Raw genomic sequence first — 21,117 nt, 5'->3', positions numbered from 1 at the left:
TGACACAGCCCCCGCCCCCACAGCCTGGCATTGACACCACATGGGGTCATGGCTTGGCCCTGCAAGCAGACAGAAGCTGAGGGGAATTTCTTTTAGGTGGATCTAGAACAGGGAGTCCTGCCCTTCTCCCTCTGAAGACGGCACCATGGTGAGAGAGTTTCTGCCCTGCCCAGCCTGTCTTTTCCTTCTCAAGGAGAAGGTGGCTGAGGTAATATGTTCCATCTTTCACCAGCTTCTCTTGGTGGGAGAGACAAGCTTTTGAGCTTAGAGCTCTTCAGGGCCTGAAGAAGAGCTGTGTGTAAGCTGGGAGGCTCGACTCTCCCCCACAGCAGTTGGTCAGATAAAGCTATTACCTCACCTCTGGTGTCTTTCCAATATCCTGCAGTTGACAGGCTCCAACCACACCTTCCTTCCCAGACAGGCTGATGGAGGATTTGAAGTGCGCTAGGCAAAGTATGCCTGATCTAGAAAGAAAGTGCCCCTTGCCATTTAGTCCTAGAGGAGCTAGGAGGATTTGCTTTGCTGCCAGTCAACAATCTCGTCCATTTTAGAACAAGGCAGGCTCTTTCCCATCCTTGCTGCACAAGGCTGATGGGAGTTCGGAGTGTTGTAAACCAATCTAGCTAGAACCAGGACAGCTCAGTCCTTTTCATCCTGCGTGGGGAGGGGATGATACTGTTCTAGACCAAGCCAACCTGATCTAGAACAATGCCACCATTTCCTCCACAGCGTGAGTTGGGCCTGTGCATTGGGACTGGCTCATTTCTTGCAACGAAGCTCTCCGACCACTAGGGGCCGCTGCTCAAAGCTTTCCCATAACCATAGACGCCAGGGGGTGGGACTTAATGAGGGGATTCTGCTGGGTGGGCGGATCCGGTCACCGGAAAGCCGGTAGAGCGGGGGCTGCGCCTGCGCTGCAAGTTCTCGCGAGAGTTACTCCAATCTCCATGGTGACGGCGCGCGGGCTGTACCTCAGTGCCAGGCGAAGATGGAGTCCAGGCGTCGGGCCGGGCCCTGAAAGGCCGGGACATGGCGGAGGCCCTGCAGGTGACCGAGCGCCAGCCTGGGGCGCCCGGCAGGGCTGGGGAAACGCACTCGGCCGGGCCGCAGGGGGGATTAAAAGCGTGGCCCGTGGCATTGGCGGTAATGCCAGGCCGGCTCTGCTGAGCGCCCCCGCCCAGTGCGCCGCTGCCAGGGCTGTCTGGGGCCCTGGCCGCGCAGGGCTCCCGGCTCCTCGGTGCCCGAGCACGGGGCCCTTCTCCCACGGCCATCGCCGTGCGTGGCCTTTCACACGAGCCGCACCGAAGAGGCTTTTCCTCTCCCCAGGGCCTCGCAGCCCTTGGCTGGGGCGAAGCAGGCCCGGCCCGCCCTGCCCTATAAGAGGACGTGTGCTGCTCTGCTTTGAGTAACCCGACCTCTCTGTCTCGTTGTTAGACCAAAGTCGTTGAAAACCAGCCCTATGATGAGAGTCTAGAGATTAACGACTCGGAAGAGGTTTCCAGTATCTGCGTACCGACTCCACGGCTGGGTATGGGAAAGCCTCCTTTCATCTCCTGCCTCTGTCCTTCCCACTAGAACTCTTCGTCTGCTTCCTGAAACACTCAAATGCTGATCAGCCTCAGATCTGCTGCTGGCAACTTGATCTTAGTCATAGCTTCTTCACGCTATTCTTTATGGGACTTAAATCTTTTCCATAAAATTGGAGGGGGGGCAGATTCGTTGGGATTTTCTCACAGGCATATCAGGAGGTAAACCGAATACACTCACATTTTTAATAATAAAATGTGTTCATGGAAATAAAGCTAGAGACAACAGATGTGGTAATGGCAACTGTCACTGAAATCTAGGTGTGTATCTAGTGGTTCTCACAACAGTTTTTTTGGTGGCCTCAGAGTGCAGCCACCAACTCTTGCTGGTGGTCGCATTGACAATTTTTCCCAATATACTCAGTTAAAGTTAGGTAAATCAAATAAACATGCACATATACATGTCCCAATAAGAAGTTCTGGGTTTTGATGCATCAATAGTGTGGATCAGAATATTAGCAAAAGTTCAGGAGCTCTTTGACTGGAAAGGCTGCCTTGCTTGCCCCACTCACCTTTCAGGTGAGAAAGGTGAGTGGGGTGCATGAAGAACTGCAGCTCCTGCCAGGTGGCTGGAGGGAGTCACTTGTCCTTCCCTGCAGAGCAGCCAGTCTGGCTATATGTGCAGCAACTGCCCTGAGTCACCTGGCAGGAGGCAGGGAGGGGGCTGCTTTGGGAGAGTGGGGGAAGAACTGCAGCTTAGGGAGGGAGCTGCTGGAGGTCACTTGCATGGTTGCAGGAAGGGGGGATGAGTGGGTGAATGTAAGGACCCTAGAGGCAATCAAGCGGCTGGCAGGGAGGGAAGAAGGGGGGAGGTGCTGGAAAGGCAGAGAGGGAAGTGAATGGAAGTCAGGACCCAGAGGCATTGGTGGGGAGAGGGGAGGTGAGAGTGGATGAATGCAAGGAGTCAGACCCTGGAGGCAATCGAGCAGCTGGCAGGGAGGAAAGGGGGATGGGTGTGGGAAAGGCAGGGAAGGGAGTGGGAGTCAGAACCCCAGGCACTGGTGGACAGTCAGTGGCTGGCAGGGAGGAATGCAGATCCTGAGGCAGACACATGGGGGTGGGCTGGGGTCACTTACCTTGGCATTCCAGTCAAGGACCATGCTTCTGGGAGCCAAGGGCCGGGCATTATTCACCCTGCAGGGGTTGCTCTCAACAAGTCCCAGCTTGTGATCAGGTGAAACCTGGCTGGGTGGGGTGGATCCTTCCCCTCCTTCCCCAGCTGCTTGTGGCTGCATTTGAGAACCATTGACATGGTCGTTTTAACATGGATTTGGCCTTCTCCCCAATGGCCAGCCAGACTGCATTAGATTCTGGTTCAGCCAAAGCGAGTTGAAGTTCTGCATAAGCATGATTGTTAAACTTGGGTGTAAGGCCCCTGTAGACATGGTTTCATTCATCCAAGCTGTGACCCCACAACCTGCACTTGGGTAACATGAAAAAAGAAACCTTCTTGGTGATCTCTTCAGCAGGTCCTAGGTCCACACGCTTACAGCACAAAAACATGGCTGATAACAGCAGTGATGAGTATGATGAAGAAATGAACAAGGTATGAGGTTACTCATGTTCTTCTTTGCTGTTGTGCCTGATCACAGCTTTTTGTAGCCCATCTACTGGGACCTCATTATCTGCATGTTGAGACCTACTAGGGAAATTGCAGAAAAGCAGTCTGGAAAGTTTTGTGATTTTTGACCCATTTGGAATAGAAAGAAATGTAATTGCAGTATCTTGTGGCAAGACACATTATTTATACTAGGGTGAAGATTAAAAGGGGTCAGCTTTCTTTTTCCTTCAGTTAGAACAGGTGGAGCAATTTATGTGTCCGAGGGAGAATAGATCTAGAAAGGGATTTCACATCCAAAGGGCCAAATTATGGCAGTTGACACCATCCAGTGTGGATGTAATGAATAGCAGACCTGTTCTCACTTCATGACTGAAGTGGGATTAAAAAGAGGGCTTAAGCTCATATTTGGCTGTAAAGGTAGGAAGTGCTTTTTTACAGGTTACAGACGATGGGTCAGGACACCTGGGTTCTGTGTCCAGCTCTGCCACCAATTTGTTGTGACTTTGGGTGAGCCAGTCCCCTCCATCTGTATTTTAGTTTCTCTGGCTATAAAGTGGGGTCATACCACCAGCTACCTTGCAGGGACTTAGAGAGGGCTGAGTAATGTTTATAAAGTATTTTGAGATCCTGTAAGGGAAAAAATTAGTGTGTGAGACAGACTGCCACTCACCACCCGACGGGCACCTCCTGGTGGTGTTCTGGGAATTAGCTTGTGGCAACGCCCCCATCCACAGCCTGTGCTCCATCACTCTTCCCTTCCTGCTGTCATCAGGGCTCTCCGCTGTCTTTGAGGCTCAACCCTCCGGCCAAGCCACAGTCCGTGTTCTCCCCATCCTTTGGGGAGAGGGTGGGATTCTGCAGTCCCTTTCCCCCCACTTGTTTCAGTGGCCGCTATAGTCCGCCACCACTCCACTGGCAGCCGGAGACGGTGTGGCCCAGCCGCCTTCTCCTGCCTCTCCTCCAACTCCTCTATAGCCTTCCCTGGGCCACTTCCCCTCAGCCTCAGTACCTACTCCACCCTTGTATCAGGGCCTTCTGCTGTCACTGAGCCACGGCCATTTCCCACCCAGGGTGCTGCTCTCCCTCAGCTGACTGGCTTTCCTTCCCTCCCTGAGCTCCTGGGAGTGACTGGCGTGCTCTGCTTCTCCCCTTTTATACTGGGCTCCTGGGTCCTGATTGGCTGCCCCGCTGCTCCTGCCCACTGGCTGCTCCTCTCCCAGCCCTCCTTACCCCCCTCTTGGCCAGTGTGGGGTAGGTGCCCTGCCACATATGTATTAGAACTGAACATGGCCCCATCCCTGAAAACCATGCATTTGGTTAGACTAAGAGCAGTGGTAACTCTAGGTTAAATGTCCATGCTGACATTCCTTTTCTACCCCACTAGAGGAAGTTTCTTTCTTATGCAGCTCTGCCTCACCCATGTGTGTCAGTGTTTGCTGTTTAGAATGAAAGCTAAGGGAGTTGGAAAATGGGGCTGTTGGGAATATATGTTGCACTGTATCTCTGTTTTTAACTTTAACCTAGGAGAAGAAAGTAGCCCAGTTGGCCCCCCAGCGAAGATTTAGTGAGAATGAGGATGGGGAGGATGACGACGATTCATCTGAAACTGACTCAGATGATGATGAGGAAGAGGAGGAACATGGAGCCCCTCTGGAGGGGTATGAGGGATTATTAATTCCTAATAAGACCAGGTTAATTAAAGTCAGGCGCTCAGTTCTGAGAGAAAGCTCCTAACAAGGCACTTGAGCACTGTTACTTTCTAACAATACTGTGCAGATATGCCTTTAGGTTAGATATTGTGGGGATGAGGGGTTTAAAAGCAGAGGGAGATAATGTGTAGATGCTAGCTTCCCAAACAGCTCAGTGGTACTGGGGTTGGTGTGCTGCAATGGGAACTGGAAGTCTGAATTAAAGGTTTTGGAAAGCTGCTTTCAGAGTATAAGCCATGAGAATGAAGATACAAGGATATAGCTATATTAAACATGGAGGAGGAATTCCATTGACCATGTGGACAGGAAGAGTGTCACTGGAGTTTGGAAAGCATCAGTAAAGATGCACTGTTTATACAATAAAACAGTTCTTAGAGAACTTGAAAATTGGATTCCCAAACAAGATTCTGAGTTGCTTATTAACACACATAGGACTCTTAGAATTCAAATATGGCTGCCCAGTTTTCTCCCTACAAATGTCTAGTCGTCATGAACTTTATAACCAATGCAATCAGCCTCTTGGAGGTCGTCTAGGGGGTACCCAGATAGCCTGGCAAAAACTGAAATGTAATATAATAAGCTAACATTAATAGAGGACAGGGTACATTAATGGGCCCATTAATATACTCAATGCATTGTGCTGCACAAAAAGAGTGCATTTACTGCCTTTTTGCAAACAATTAATTTACATAGTGTGCATACAGATGCCTAGCATGCAAGCCTGCCTTCCCCAAGGGAAATAATTGTTTTCTCATTACACTTATTCAAACCTAATACAGTTTTGTTGAGAGTCTGGTCTGCTGCCCATCAGTATGGCATTATTAATCTTCCCTCTCCCTCTCTTATTTTGGCTGGAGTTTATCTGGTAAAAGGGGGTGTGAGTGTTGTGAATGGTGTTATGGTGGAAACATCTTCAAAGAGGAAGAGTTTGCAGCATTTCCTAAAGATGGTCAGACTCTGGATTCACTTGATCTCTTCTGTAAATTTGTTCTGTAGCCAGACCAATCCCCCAGTCTGTGTACACTAGGCTGGGGAAGGTATCCTAGACTCTCTCCTCCTTTAACACACCCATACAGGATCAGATCTAAGTACTCCATTAAGTTAATCTGCCTAATTCTCTTGGTCCTGAATCTCTCTTCTTTTCAATAGTGCCTACAACCCTGCAGACTATGATTATCTACCAGTGTCTGCTGAGATTAAAGAGCTCTTCCAGTATATAAGGAGGTGAGTAGAAGGAGCGCTAGTCCGGATTGGGATGTCTTTCTGCAGAGTGAAATGTTTACAGAAGAAAATACTTCTTTCCTGGATGATCATTTCAGTCATCCCCTCTCCCTGTGTTGTTCTCAGGTACACTCCACAAATGATAGAACTTGAACACAAACTGCAGCCTTTCATTCCAGACTTCATTCCAGCTGTTGGGGACATTGATGCCTTCTTAAAGGTACACAGCTTTCAGCCACTCCCCTGTAACTCCTATTGTGCAGTATCAAACAGTGCTCTCTTCCATGCAAACAATATTAATTTAGTGAGAAGCAGCATTTGCTTTTCTCTTTATTGGAACAGCAGCGATTTCAGCACACAGAGTGCCAAACTACGGGCCCAAACTCACTAATGGGGCTCAGTGGCCTCTTAGTATATGAATTGTCATAGGAAGTTAGGAATTATCACACTGAAAGAAATAGATTCATGTGTAGTTAGTGCTCCATTGATTTTCACCAAAACAGGACCTGAATTCTTTGGGGCAGGGATAGCATCTTCCTCTAGTTATTCAGTTCCTAGTACATTTGAGGTGCTACTATAATATGTTGTTAATCACATCTCATACAATCCATATCTCACAGATTAGAATATCTGTGGCTACAATATGGAGTCTGAATCTCAGTAAACCCATACAGGGGCTCATTTAAAGAAGAAATTAGAAAGTTTTAACAGATTTACTGATCCTTGCCATATAAGTATCAGAGACAAAACAATCATTACAACAGTAAACCTGTTAGGAGAACATTATACAGCAATATAGTCATAGAATCATAGAAATGTAGAACTGGTAGGGACCTCAAGGATGTCATCAAGTCTGTGCTATGACAGGACCAAGTAAATCTAGATCATCCCTGACAGGTGTTGTACTTGGTGTGTTGGTCACCGATGTTTATCAGTGTAGGCTGCGTGCCTGTGTAGATGCTGTCCCAGCTCTGGCTAGGAAACAGACGGCTCTCACGATCGAATGAGTCGACACGACCACAGATTAGCTGAGCAATGAAGGCGCCCAGGCCAGGTTTATTGCGTGCGGCACGAGAAATGATTTACAGAGTATTTCTGGGTCAGTTTCACATAGGCGGCATTACAATGGTCTCGGCCCAACGGCAGGACTTTTCGTTATCCCCTAGATCGGACGCCGGTATTCTCTCACACCCTCTTTTATACACTATTACCTACACTTTCGTTCTGCCCCCTTTGATGTAGGTAGTTGCCACCCTCTTGACGTAGTCTAATACCACCTTTTTCCGTTGATTGGCTGATTTGGGCAACACCACTCCATCTATCATTTCTATCCATAAAAGAATCATTTCAGAGAGTTAGTATCTTGGTACCTCCCATACCTGCTACATATTTTAGTAATATTTTGGCAGTCATACAATCTTGCAGTATCAGCACTTTCCTATACCAGTCTCAGTTAACTTGAGTGACCCCTTATACTTCTGTTCACTCGGCTTTTTCCATTTAGGCCTTAGCCTGTTTTACAGGCCTTAAGCTCTCACTTCTTACTACAACAGGTGTTTGTCCAACCTGTTTTTAGAAACCTCCAATGATGGGGATTCCACAATGTCTCCTGTAACCTTATTCTAGTACTTAATTACCCTCATAGTTAGAAAGTTTTTCCTAATATCTAACCTAAATTTCCCTTGCTGCAGATTAAGCCCATTACTTCTTGTCCTACCTTCAGTGGACATGGAGAACAATTGATCCCTGCCCTCTATAACAGCCCTTGACATACTTGAAGACTATTAACAGGTCCCCCGTCAATCTTCTTTTCTCATGATTAAACATGTCCAGTTTAACCTTTCCATATAGGTCAGATTTGCTAAAACTTTTATCATTTTTGTTGCTCTCCTCTGAACTCTCTCCAAATTTGTCCAGTCTTTCCTGAAGTGGGGCAGCCGGAATTGGACACAGTACTCCAGCTGAGGCATGAGCAGTGCTGAGTAGAGCAGGATAGTTACAATGCTTCTATTAATGCCTCTCAGAACGATATTAGCCATTTTCACAACTGCATCACATTGTTGACTCATTCAATTTGTGATCCATTATAACCCCCAGATCCTTTTCAGCAGTATTACCACCTAGTCAGCTACTCCTCATTTTGTAGTTGTGCATTTGATTTTTCCTTCCTAAGTGAAAAAGTTTGCTCTTGTCTTTATTGAATTTCATCTTGCTGATGTCAGACAATTTCTCCAATTTGTCAAGGTCATTTTGAATTCTAATCCTGTCCTCCAAAGTGCTTGCAACCCCTCCCAGTTTGGTGTCATCTGTACATTTTGTAAGTGTACTGTCCACTCCATAATCCAAGTCATTAATGAAAATATTGACTAGTAGTGAACCAGGATTGATCCTTGTGGGGCCCCACTAGGTAATCTTCCCCCATTTGATAACTAATTGAGTACAGCCTTTCAACCAGTAGTGCAGCCACCCATAATAATTTCACCTAGACCACATTTTCCTAGTTGCTTATAGAATAGCATATGGGACTGTGTGAAAAGCCTGACTAAAATCAAGATCTATCCCCTCTACTGCTTCCCCCCATCCAGTGGGGGAGTGACCCTGTCAAGGAAGTAAATTAGGTTGGTTTGGCATGACAAATCCATGCTAGCTATTCTTTATAACCCTGTTATAACGCCAGGTGCTAACAAATTGAGTGTTTAATAATTTGTTCCAGTATCCTTCCAGGTATCAAAGTTAGGCTGACTGGTCTATAATTCCCTAGATTCTCTTTGTTCCCCTTTTTAGAGATAGGTATTATATATGTCCTTCTCCAGTCTTCTGGGACCTCACTTGTTTTCCTGGAGTTCTCAAAGATTGCTTCAGTTCTGAGATTGCTTCAGATAGTTCACGGATACTCAGACCACAAGTGGCTCTTTGCAGCACATGATATTAAAACACTGAGTTTACCAATCAGGATGCTTTTACTGTGTTACTAAGCAATTAAGTTATCAACTTGTACTAAGTTATTAACTTACTTAGTACGAGAATAATATATAAAAACTAAATATTTCCTATCATACTGTTTAAATATGAATATTACTATGGTAAATGAAACAATGAATTCACACTACTGTGGCTCTTTTGGGTAATGCTGATCACTAATTTGGCTTTGCAACTCTGAGGTCTCAGTAGCTAGTTCCTTAAGTATCCTAGGATTAATTTAATCAGGCCTTCTCTGTAATCATCAGATCTCTCCACTGATGAGTTTTGACCTTATTAGAATGTCTTTTCACTCAATCTAATAAAATCACCAGAAACAACATGTTAGAGGTAGTATAATCTGTTTGAACAGACATGCCTTGTTTGTTAAATGTGTAATGTTCATTTTTTAATTTTTTTTAAGTGTCAGATGTGCTGGTTTCTTTGGTGGTGAGTGGTCTTTTGCTGAGTATAGAATAAATGGAAACAAAATCTATGTGTATATTTGTTCTCTATCTATTTTGCTGGGAACATAATTGGTGCATTAATTTTTCTGTAGCAGCCACTTTTTTTTAACCATTTCTCTAGAATGGAACTAATTTTCTTTTTCCAATGAGAGGCAATTGGTAGCCTAACAGCCTCTAGCGGATGAGAGATTAATTCTTAATGTCCTTTTGTGTGACCATTTCTGCTGGTAAACCCCAGGAGGATTATCAAAAGATCATATCATAATATACAATAATTTATTATATTTAGTTATAAACTGCATTCCAGTGCCCTCTGAGTGAATGTGTCCACCATATAGACATAACATCTCTTTTCACTGCAATTTCTCCCATTTAGCCTCATTTAATCTCTCTCTCTGCTCCCTCCCCCCCCCACCTGACTGGTGAGAAGTTACCATTGAAATAGTATCTTAAAGATACTTTTTTATAGTGCTACAGACCAAGGTTCTTGGTCCTCTTTTCCAAATCAGATACCATTCCTCTGGGGTAATCTGTCTATCCAGATCGTGAATGGAAATTTCTGTTAAAAAGAGTTGTCTGCAAAGATTGATATAAATTAGTTATTTTTTGTTTCCTAATTGGCCAGATGCCATAATTTCTATTAGTTAACTTTTCTAGAAAGTTGTTTTAGACAGAAAAGCTAAGAAATATAAATGCATAACTTGAAAATACTGGTACCATGGGCAAATGGGCCAGTTAAAGTTAGATTTGATCTCTAAATAAATTAGAAAAGTTTCTTTACTGATTAGCTGGCCAACCATGTATATTCCACACTCTGGTTTATGATCTGAATTATTTGCAATGGTTGTCACTAATGAGGTGATAAGTTTTTTTACCTAGTTCTATCCCAGACCCATAGAGTAACCTTTGCTAAAGTATGTGTATACATTTCTAGATTTTTTAAAATTAATTCTTGGTAGCCTAACAGTGTTTACACAGTCACAGTTTTCTTCTTCAGTAAAGACCCACTGTGTGAGTGGGTTTGAATGCTCCCAATCTGCTACTGCTTTGAGCTGGCTGCTTGACAGAACAACTAGTCCAATCCATTTAATAAGTCTGAGCAAAGTATCTGCACTCATTCTCAGTCTTTTCGTATTCCATAGAAATCTAACATCTTCCTCTGTATTCTTGCTAAGGTTTTTATCTGAGATGATTACAAAAAGTTTTGAAACAAGAAAGATACCTATGGCAAAATATTAATTTTGACTGTGGCTATTCTTCCCAACCAAGAAACTGAACACTTACCCCAGCTCTCCAGATCTCTATTCATTTGCTAACATAGGTTTGACATTTTAATCATAGAGCATAGGTTGCTTGAGATTTGAATTCCTAGGTACCTTATAGAATTTGTTGCCCATTTGTATCCAAATGTTTTCGGAAGGAATGACTTCTGAGAATCCAGCAAATTCATTGACAAATCTAAAATATTAGCTTAGTTTAAAAAAGCATGTAGATTTAACATAAAGTCATGGATATCTTTAGATACTGATTTTGGGAAAAATGTTTTAATTAGATAAAAAATCTCATCAGCATAAAAAGCTGTTTTCTGTTGTGTTCCTGCAAGTTTTATTTCTGTGATAAGTTCATTCTTCCTTATACTCAGTGCAAAAGGCTCCATGGCCAGGGCTAAAAGACAGACAATAGACATCCCTGCCTAGTCCCTCTGTGGAATTCAAACAGCAGAGATTTAACTACATTAATTCACACAGCTGCTTTTGGTCTGATGTAAAGAGCATTTATCCAATTAAGAAACTGGGAGCCAATGTCCATATGGGACAGGACTTGAAACAGCAAGTTCACTCTATTCTGTCAAAAGCTCTCTCTGTGTCAAGTGATAACAAAACTTTTTTTTTTTTTAAACTGGCATTCTGAATGATTCTGAGTTCTCTCCAAATATTATCTGACATTGTCTATCCTTATGAATCCCATTTGATCAGGATTCATATAAATTGAGAGCATGGACAGCAGTCAGCTAACTAGTATTTTTGTTTAAAATCTTTGTTGTGATTCATCACTGATATGAGCCTGTAGGAACTGCATAAAGTCAAATCTTTTCCAACTTCAGGGAGAACAAAATAGCTTTTTTCATGGTCTATGGAAGTTCTTCCCCTAGCAGAATGACATTGAAGATACCCCTTAAGGGACCCACTAATAACTTCTTTAATAATTTGTGAAATTTAGCTTGGTGCTAGAGTTTTATCTTTTTCTTGCTCTTGCCTTTGAGATTTCTTCTTCTGTTATTTCTTTATCTAAAATTTCTTTATCAATTTTGTTTTATCTTTGGCAAGCCTGCTACTTCCAAATATTTTTTAATTACCTCAGATACTTTAAACTCTAAACTTCAGAGTTTATAATAAGGAGCAAAAGTAGCATATATTTCACTGCAATATGTAACTATCTTTTGCTGATGATTTTTAAATTGGTGGAATAATACATTCCTCTAATCCATTTGAGATTTTGTGCCAATAGTTTATCAATTTTATTTCCTTTTTCATAAAACACCTGCTTTTTTATACCTAAGGGTATTTTCAGGGGCATCTGTCCCCTAAATACTGCTTTACCTGCCTGTCCATTGGTCGCACGGTCCAATCAGGCATCGCGACCCTTCCTCAGGCCCAGGCTCTGAGGAAGGCCCCAGCACCTGGGTCTAGGGGAATAAGCCTAGCAGATTGAGTCTGTAGCCCCAGCCCCCGGCAGGCTTACTTTTTAAACCGACAGCCCCCTGGCCCTCACAGAGGGCAGGGCGGATAAGGAGTCCATGACCCTGCCTTTCAACAGGTGGGGCAGGTGAGCAGTCTATTGCCCTGGCCCTCAGGCAGGGCAGGCAGGCAAAGCAGTCTATAGCCCCCAGCCTTCCTACAGGCAGGGCAAACGAAGTAGTCTGTAGTCCCCGGTCTTCCAGTAGGCAGGACGAGCAAAGTAGTCTACAGCCCCCAGCCCTCAAGGCAGGCAGGGCTGGTGAAGGAGTCAATAGCCCCTGGCCCTCAAGCAGGCGGGGCAGGCAAAATAGTCTAAAGCCCCTGGCCTTACAGGCAAGCGGGGCTGGTAAAGCTCAGTCTCTGCTGGTGGCGCTCAGAGGAAGCCAAGCACTCCCGGGGTGGTTAGGGAAGGGGAGAGCGAGACACAGGCCCACCCGACTCCACTGTGTCCCAGCCCAGAGCCCTATCAGTGGCAAAGCGGTTTGCCGCTGGGTCAGCAGGGATCCAGCTGCAACATATTGACTGGTTTGGCCATGGACTCAGCCACTCTCTAGTCAGCTGTCCCTGGGCGGCTTCCTCCCACCCAGTCCCCAGGTACCTGCATCCAGCCATCTCCCTCTGTGTCGCTGGGGTAGACAGCAAGCGGGAGTCCTGCAAGCCCTTCACCATCAACCAGTGGCAGGTCTGGAAACTCCTCCGGGTCATCCACAGAGGGCAGCTCCTCCATGTCACAGGGTTCCTGGGGTTTGTCCAGTACACAAGGCTCAGTCTACTTCTGTGGGTCCTCCATGTCAGGCAGCTCCTCCAGGTCAGGGCCAGCCTCAGGGGGTTTCTCCCACTCAGCAGGCTCAGGTAGTGTCTCCCAGCTATTAGGGCCTGGCAGCCCGGGTAAGTTTTGGAGGCTCCAGTCAGTGGGGCAGTTGTTCCAAATTGCCACAGGGCCTGCGTCAGGCCTAGACCGCAGCTTCTGGGGAAACACATCTGCCTCCAGCAGCACCTTCCTCCTTACTGAGCTGCTGGGCTGCCTTTTTATAGTTCCCTCCCTGGCCCTGGCTCCACCCCTCTGCTTCCGGGTGGCTTGGCCTGCAGGGCCTGGTTCTGTCCAGTAGGGGCATCGCGAACCTTCCTTGGGCCCAGGCTCCAAGGAAGGCCACAGCGCCTTGTTACACTGCCTCACAGAGAAGACCTCTTTTTATATTGTCTGCATCATTTGACAATATTGAACAATGTTCTCTCTGATTTCAATCATCAGGGGTGGCCACAGCTGGATATGGGACATTGGACAGGGAGACCCACGGCTCTGAGGGGCACTGAGCATTCTCTCTCTCGGGGGCTTGGCTGGCAGGATCTAACTGATCACCCACCATACGTGGGGTCGGGAGGAGCCATGAAAAACTTGAAATTATTGTGATGCTTTAGCATAGCTCTCATTTCTAATTATGCTGTGTTCACAAATGTTTGCTTGACTATGGCTTGATTTGTGTTTGTAAGATTCTATAGTAGTTCTTGTATTAATTCCCCACTGCCTCACCTCTCCTGCATTCTCCTTACTTTAAATCCAAAAATAAAATATCAACATGGCATGTAAATTAGTTTCCTAACGACTGCGCTGTGCTGAACCCTAAACCCTCGTACTCCCCCCATGAACACTTTTCTTGTGCTTCTCTATGACTGCTTTTCTTACAAAGTCTCCTCCTATGGGACCTTAATCATCACTCATAAGGATAGGCTACCATCTGGTCATTTGAGTTACATGGGAGGGAAATAACAGGACCCCTATGCGCTCCTCCCCATCCCCTCTGTTTGCTCCAGTCCCCTCTATCCATGGCCCCCCTAACACTCCCCCCTTATTGTCCTTCATTTTGTATACTTTGTAAAATACAGAACACAGCTATCAGTGTTGTGATCACCCCAATTAAAGCAAACTGAATATTATTTTCCTTACAACATTAACGTAGTTACTATTCAAGTATTCATTGCTGATGACTCCCAAGAAGTGCCTCAGGTATCCAAGTCCTTCTGTTCAGCTTCACTTCTGCTATTTCAATACATTCACTACAGGCTTTTGTCTTGTATTTTCCTATCTTCTTTTTCTTGAATTTCACCATCTACCAAGATTTTTTGGTAAGTGGTGAAATCCAAGTGTGAAATCCATCTCCAGTATGGCTGAGATCTGGATTTCTATCCCAAGTGACTGGCGTGTATTTGTTTCTCTTGTTTATACTCTCTTACTGTATAATACTACTGATTCTGAAAGCTGAATGAGAGTGTAAATGGGATCCTCATCTGTAGTGAATATCTGGCCTCCTGAGTGCTGCTGTAATTTCCCCCCGCTCTGTTCTCTCTTTTAAAGTAAAGGCACAGAGGTCATGGAAAAATTTTGGCCTTTAAAAAAAAGCTCTGAATGCTCTCTGGCTTTTTTATAATTAAATCTTTCTGCTGCCAATGATGAAATTTCACAATCAGAGCTCTGAGTCTATTATGAGACATAAGTGGATGGAGCAGAGCTCTTTTTGCTCTCTCCACTTTCACCTCTTCCAGTGACCTCAGATTTCACAATTTATATCCTCCTTCAGTGTTTTCAGGGAGTCCCTTAATTCTGATGTTGTTCCTTCTTGCTCTGTTTTCTGTAGCATCCCATTTAAGCTGCAGCTGTCTTTCTGCTCCAGAAGTGCCATGCAGCTCTGTAACTCTCTCTCACTCCTTTCTCTAAGGCCAGCCTGTAACACAGTGACTTGATCTTCCAAGTCAGTAATTTAGAGGGACTCATTTTAAACATCCTTCAAACTCCCCTATTTTGAATTTAGAAGAAAAAAAATCTCAGTTCCTCTTTGTTTATCTGCAGGTTCCACGTCCTGATGGCAAGCCAGATAACCTTGGCCTGTTGGTATTGGATGAGCCATCCACAAAACAGTCAGATCCCACAGTGCTCTCTCTCTGGTTAACGGAAAACTCCAAACAGCACAATGTTGCAGTAAGTTATGAAGGGAAAAGAGCTGTTTATCCCATGCCAGGCTTGGTAGAAAGATGGAGTCTTAGTCTAACCTGTGTAGCTGTACCGCTACCATGATTACAGCACAGTGAGGATGTTATGTTAAGTTCTTGCGAACAGGAAAACATCTTTCCCACCCACACCAGTAGACTACAGTGTGTCTGCTCTCATTCACACACGTCTTAATAAACATAGTTTGGATCCATTTGTTTTCTTGGTCAGAGCTTCATTCTCCGGTGGTTGTTGCTCTCTGCTTTGGGTTACTGTGTTCTTTCCCAGCTGCTCTTCTGCTCCTGTATGCAGATACTGGCTGTGTAGAGCAGCTGGGAAAGAGAACAAAAACACACAGCCCAGCCAGGAATGAAGCCTAGGGTTTGGAGGGACCCACTAGCCTTGGAAAGTCTGTCTCCAGATTCTCATTTCTGTTCTCAGCAGCAGATAAAGGTGAAGAGCTTGGAGAATGCAGAGAAGAATCCCAAAGCCATTGATAACTGGATCGAGAGTATCAGCGAGTTACATCGCTTCAAACCTCCTGCTACTGTGCACTACACCAGGTGAGCTCTCTGTACCCTTCTGCCTGTTGTACTTTGCTTACTTCTTACGCGTGTTCTGCATGCAGAGATGCAGTTAGAGTGTTCTTTAATCAGTGGACTCTCTCTCCTACTGACTGTGCAATTCAGATAGCGCTAGTTTGCCCTTGTAGGAAGGCAGCATTTGTAAGTAGCTTGTTTGGGGGACTAAGAGTCAGGACTCTTGGGTTCTATTTTCCGTCCTCCACTGATCTGTTGAAGTGACTTGTACAACATCAAACAACTCTATACTTCACTTTCCTCACCTGTTACATGAAGATAGTAATACTGATTTACCTAATAGTAGGATTCAGAGGCTTCCCTAATGTTTGTAAAGTGCTTAGACATCCTGAGATGACAGGTTCTGTATGAGAGCAAAGAACTACCATTAACTCTTCTCAAAATGCAGTCAGGAGAGGGGAGGAGCTTTGGTGACTTACGGTATGGTGCACTGCAGTGATAGGGGTGTTAGAAATGCAGACACAGAGTTAGACTAATGGTTTATTTGGAGAAAATAAAAACATCAATCAGCTCATTGGAGTTATTCTTGCCATGACTGTAAAGAAGGAATTGATCTCTCATCAGACACTTAGTAAATGGTTACAGCTATGGAGTGCATGTACGAATCAAAATCTGACACTGGCTGGAATGAATGTCTGCACTCCCTCCATTTTACATCTACTTGGCTCATCCACTCAGCTGAAATTCCTATTGCTTCAGAACTCTTCAGCAAAATTTTGTATTGATTTTGAAACATACAGCTAGGTGTGTTTGTGTCTTTAACTTTTCAAATGAATTTGGTCCCTATTAAAGCGAGAGCGATGAATAACACTGACTTGGGCCAGGTATAGTTTGCATATAGAGAAAGATCCTGTCCACTTTTGCAAAGCAATTTGAGGAAGGAATTATTTATTAGACAAGCTTCCTCATCCTAGTCAGCCAGTATCCCCCAATCCTGACTTGCACACTCCCTGCTTTTCCAGTCCTGAGCTAACCGCACATCCCTGCCAAAACTCCTGTCCCAACCAGCAGCCCCCCTGATCTCACACAAACCTCTCCTACGAAGAGACTTGTATTTTATAGAGATTTCGTGATGTCCAGATGTGTGGATTAATCTGAGATCAAACTCGTTTTTCCCATGTGAGCCAAATCAGACTTGATCCCAGACCTCCAGAGGCAAAGTCTAGTACATGAACACTCATTCTATAGCAGGCACAGTGAAATCTGTGGCTGTCATGTGTCCTTGTCTCTTGCAATATGGAGTTGGCACCTTGTTTTGACTCTTGATTACCTCAGTACTATTGAAAGTTGTTTAGTTGGTACCACGTTTGTGTGTGTTCATAGATACATGCATTCGAGCTTGTTTTCTCCCTATGTGAGGACAAGAGTGCAGTTGCTCTCCCCATTTACATCAGTCTATTTTTGATGTACTCTGTCAGGAAGCCCCACATTCAGCAGAATTCAGCAGAAGCGTACTGTGTGTTTACATGCAGGTTTGTTTTTCTCCCCTTGCAGGCCAATGCCTGATATTGATACTCTGATGCAGGAATGGTCCCCAGAATTTGAGGAACTCTTGGGAAAGGTACATTGTCAGTCTGCCTAGCAGCTATCCCAGCTGCAGATTACATGCATAATCTGGGTTTTTGTTTCACTTTGGGCTGTTTGCCTACTCCGTGTTATCCTTCATTAATGCAGGCTGGTTCAGAGCTGTTTGGGTTTCTTGTAACAATCTGAAGGAAAACCACTGTGCAACCAATGATTGGGCGATTTGGTATCGCTAGCTCATCAGCTGAAGCCTCAAATCCAGCCAGCGGTGGCTGAAAGCGGCCACCCTGTGATGCTTGTTGAGTGGCCTGTGTGAAGTGGGTTAATTTCTGCCCACTTTCTAGTGAACAGGCATTCATACCAGTCAGTACCAATCGTCCTGTGTTGGCAGACACACCAAGCAACAAATGGGCCGCAGAGGCATCCCTCCATGTCAAGATGGGGTCAGGGAGGGGAAGAACTTGCCTTGCTGCTGTCCAGGCTGAGCCTGCTCTGTGCTGGGATAACACTAGTACACACACACACTCGCTGTATGGGAACTGAACAAGAGCTGGATCATGAGTCACCCCCTCCATGTCCCTTTTAGGTAAGCCTCCCAACTGCGGACATCAGCTGTGGCCTGGCTGAGTATATCGACATGATCTGTGGTAAGAAAAGGACCTGCATGTTTCACTGTCAAAGGCAGCAGATTGCCAGCTCCTCACCATCCTTTCTAGAATAGCCACAAACGATGAAGTGTTATGAGCCTACAGGGCTCTCTGAGCAGGCAGCACTTCCTCCCGACAGCAGGACTCCCCGGCTGCTTGGATAGAGATTTCGGGTGCATTAGTTGCACTCCCCTCCCCTTAGAGCTTGGTCTTTTTATTTGGGCCACCATGCCCCAGGTGTGGTGGAGAGCCTGCCCCCTGCTGAGTGGGATGATAGGTCCCGCCAGCACCTACCTCTCTTCCAATTGTATCGGTGAATGACGCTAATCCAGAGTGTTAATTTCTAAACTTGGAGATGTGTTTTGTGCTCCCACTATCCTGTCCTTGTGTGGAGAAACAGGTGGGCCCCATTTTTAAATGTCTGTTCCTCTGGATACTCAGGGCAGGCCCTGTCCTAATCGTCATTCGCTGCTAAACCCGACTGCATAATCGCCACGTAGCAGTAGAGATGGCAGCATAGTTAGGAAAAGCAAGAGGTAGCTGGATGCAAGTTCAGCCCTCACCTAACCTGACACATCTCCTGCTGACTGCAGTTGGGACAGACTTTTTAAACTCAGGGCTGAATTTAGGCCTTGGTGTGCGAAGCCCCGGGCAGTAGAGAGGGTGCTCAGAGGGTATTGCTATTTGGAGAGGGCCAGTGTGCAGGTAGCAGGCTTGTGCTCTGTATCCTTATATTGTTTTGTTTTAGCTATTCTGGACATTCCTATCTATAAGAGTCGGGTCCAGTCCCTGCACATCCTCTTCTCGCTGTATTCAGAGTTCAAGAACTCACAGGTAAGTGACTCCAGCCCTGTGCACCGCCTTCCAGGCGCTCACTGTTAGAATGGCCACAGGAAGCAACAGTAGCCACTTGTCCTGAAAGTCACCAGCTACCTTGCACTGCCGCAGAGTCCATGACCAGAGTGGGGTCTTGCCCAAAGAACATCACTTGCTGACGTGTTTCCATGATTTCCTAACAACCTTCGCTGTAATGCATGTTTCACCTTGCAGGCTCCCCATGCCCCTGACACACAAGGATTCTTTCACCCAACACTTGCATAGGACACACCAGTTGTTTAAGGGCATACCATTTTGGAAGGTGAATGTGTGTTTGGTGAAGAATATCATTTCCCATCTGAAACCACAGGGAGTTTAGGGAGGCAGATAGGAAACATCTGGCTAACACGTTTACTAGTATGAAAAGTTCCAAAGGATTGTTGAGGACCTCTTCCTCCTAGTGCCTTAAGCGGCACATAACACTGGGCTGGGTAACTAATTCAGTCCAGCCTGAGTCAGCAAGCATGACTTTTACCCAGTAGTTCCTAATATTCACTAATGACCCCAAATTAACTCACAAAATGGCATGTTTCAGAATGCAGGTGCTAATTATGTCTTGCATAGTCAGCAGAAGGGAAATGAAGTCAGCATGGACACACACACGTTTTCTTTGTTTATTAATAGAGCCATTCTTTTATGAGGTAAGTCTTATACAGTGTAACCAGAGATAAACGTAATATACAGACACACATGTAAATTGGCCCCTGGATGTCCCTACTGCTGTATTGAGACCTGCTCTCAGTCACTTTCTTCAGTTCTGTAGTACTGAACAAATATTGCGGTTGATGCGCTTCTACTCTGCATTGTCCTTTTCTATCTTGTCAGTTGGCAGCGTTGGTTCAAGTCTTAATCTTAACTTGAGTTTAATTTTAAGGAAGAAACACCTTCAACATTAGTCAAAATTAATGTTTTTTTTAAATTCTCAAATGATCAGATTTGGTGGTGGGCAGTGACCCTCTTTACAGCAAACTCCAGAAACTTTCACCATATTTCTAAAAAGATATATCTATATTCCTTCTCAGCTGTACAACTCTGACTTGAGTTAACGTTTCTAGGTTCATTGGGTGGCAAAGGAGTGACTCCCTTAAAACTACTGACTGATATCAAGAAGTATGGGAAATTCTTCTTGATATCAGTCAGTAGTTTTAAGGGAGTCACTCCTTTGCCACCCAATGCTATGGTAATTCTACTAGCAACTGGGGAATGAGTGATCAGTTCTTTCAGGCTCTTATAAAAAGCCATTTGCAGGACAGTTCAATAAAATACTGACACCCTGTTATCTCCCTTCGGGAGTCTTCAAGGACTTTCCAAATAGCTTTAGTTTTTGGACACATCCACTATCTGTGGAGAAATAGTCTCATTACATTCACCCATTCCTGTACCATAAATTCATTTACTTTTAAGGGGAGGTAGGTACCATTGATGAATTTTAATGTAGTTTCTATTTTTTATTAATGGGTTTATGGAGGTGTGGGGACGATTGCTCCATATATTTTCCCATTCGTCAATTTTGTTTTCTATGCCTGCGTAAACTTTATCTTTCTATTAATGTAGTTACTGCCCTTACACTAAATAATCTGTTATGTAGAGTGGAAAATAAGCCTTTATGTTTCATGACTGGAGTTGAGTAGCTTTTCACATTCCAGCCATTTTCTGCAAAGGGGTTAGCTTCTTCGTGGGGGTGGAATGAAAGAATACCTCACCCAGGATTGGTGGTGTTTGGGGAGTTGTTTTTTCATTAGGAGTTGTAAATGTATTGTCTCTGAACAGCTGTCCATGTGTGTTTTCAAGTGACCAGAGCAAGTCACTGCCCTAACACTGTCTCCTTTCCCCCCAGCATTTCAAAGCCCTGGCTGAAGGCAAAAAGGTAGGGAGTCCTCCATCAAATCCGCCTTCACAAGCAGGAGAGGCAGAAGTGTTGAGCTTCAGCTGAGGAAAAAACCCTTTCTTCATGAGCTGGTTCCTGCACCTGGCGGAGAGCCTCGGCCTAAGGCAAAACATTATGGAAATCTCCATCGTTTCTGTATGTACTGGTAGATGGACAGTGTACAACCCAGATTAATTTGTAGAGATTAGAATTTAGCTTGTGGTGTTTAACTGCACATCGTGCATGACCCTTTCCCATGGGCTCGTTCCCAGAGGTTTCAGCATTAAATGTGCTTGCAACTGGGAGCACCGTAGCAAGGGGTAACAGTGTCTTTGGTACCTGAAATCAGATTGGATAGAGAATCTTTCACTGGCAGCTCCC

At 45.1% G+C, this 21,117-nt stretch overlaps 1 protein-coding gene across 5 annotated transcripts; it reads left to right on the top strand.

Moving 5' to 3' along the window:
- The first annotated feature begins 848 nt into the window (after positions 1-848).
- Positions 849-21,102, top strand: IFT46 (intraflagellar transport 46). 5 transcript variants are annotated; one of them, XM_067566364.1, is made up of 12 exons: positions 849-1,047; positions 1,435-1,528; positions 3,053-3,132; positions 4,672-4,805; positions 6,006-6,080; positions 6,204-6,297; positions 15,086-15,214; positions 15,668-15,786; positions 17,317-17,383; positions 17,933-17,993; positions 18,742-18,827; positions 19,405-19,509. In XM_067566364.1, exons 1-12 carry the CDS (start codon positions 1,030-1,032, stop codon positions 19,507-19,509), a joined length of 1,062 nt encoding a protein of 353 aa, XP_067422465.1. In that variant the 5' UTR covers positions 849-1,029. The 5 variants fall into 5 exon arrangements, with proteins under 5 accessions (XP_067422465.1, XP_067422471.1, XP_067422456.1 ...); XM_067566370.1 differs by having other exon boundaries at positions 856-1,047; positions 3,056-3,132; positions 15,665-15,786; XM_067566355.1 differs by having other exon boundaries at positions 857-1,047; positions 15,665-15,786.
- Positions 21,103-21,117: the final 15 nt, after the last annotated feature.

Source organism: Emydura macquarii, unplaced genomic scaffold (genome assembly GCF_026122565.2).
Source record: "Emydura macquarii macquarii isolate MOO-44397 ecotype Brisbane River unplaced genomic scaffold, CSIRO-AGI_Emac_v2 contig_312, whole genome shotgun sequence".
NCBI classification, from domain to species: domain Eukaryota; kingdom Metazoa; phylum Chordata; order Testudines; family Chelidae; genus Emydura; species Emydura macquarii.
This window is presented reverse-complemented; position numbering and strand designations above follow the sequence as displayed.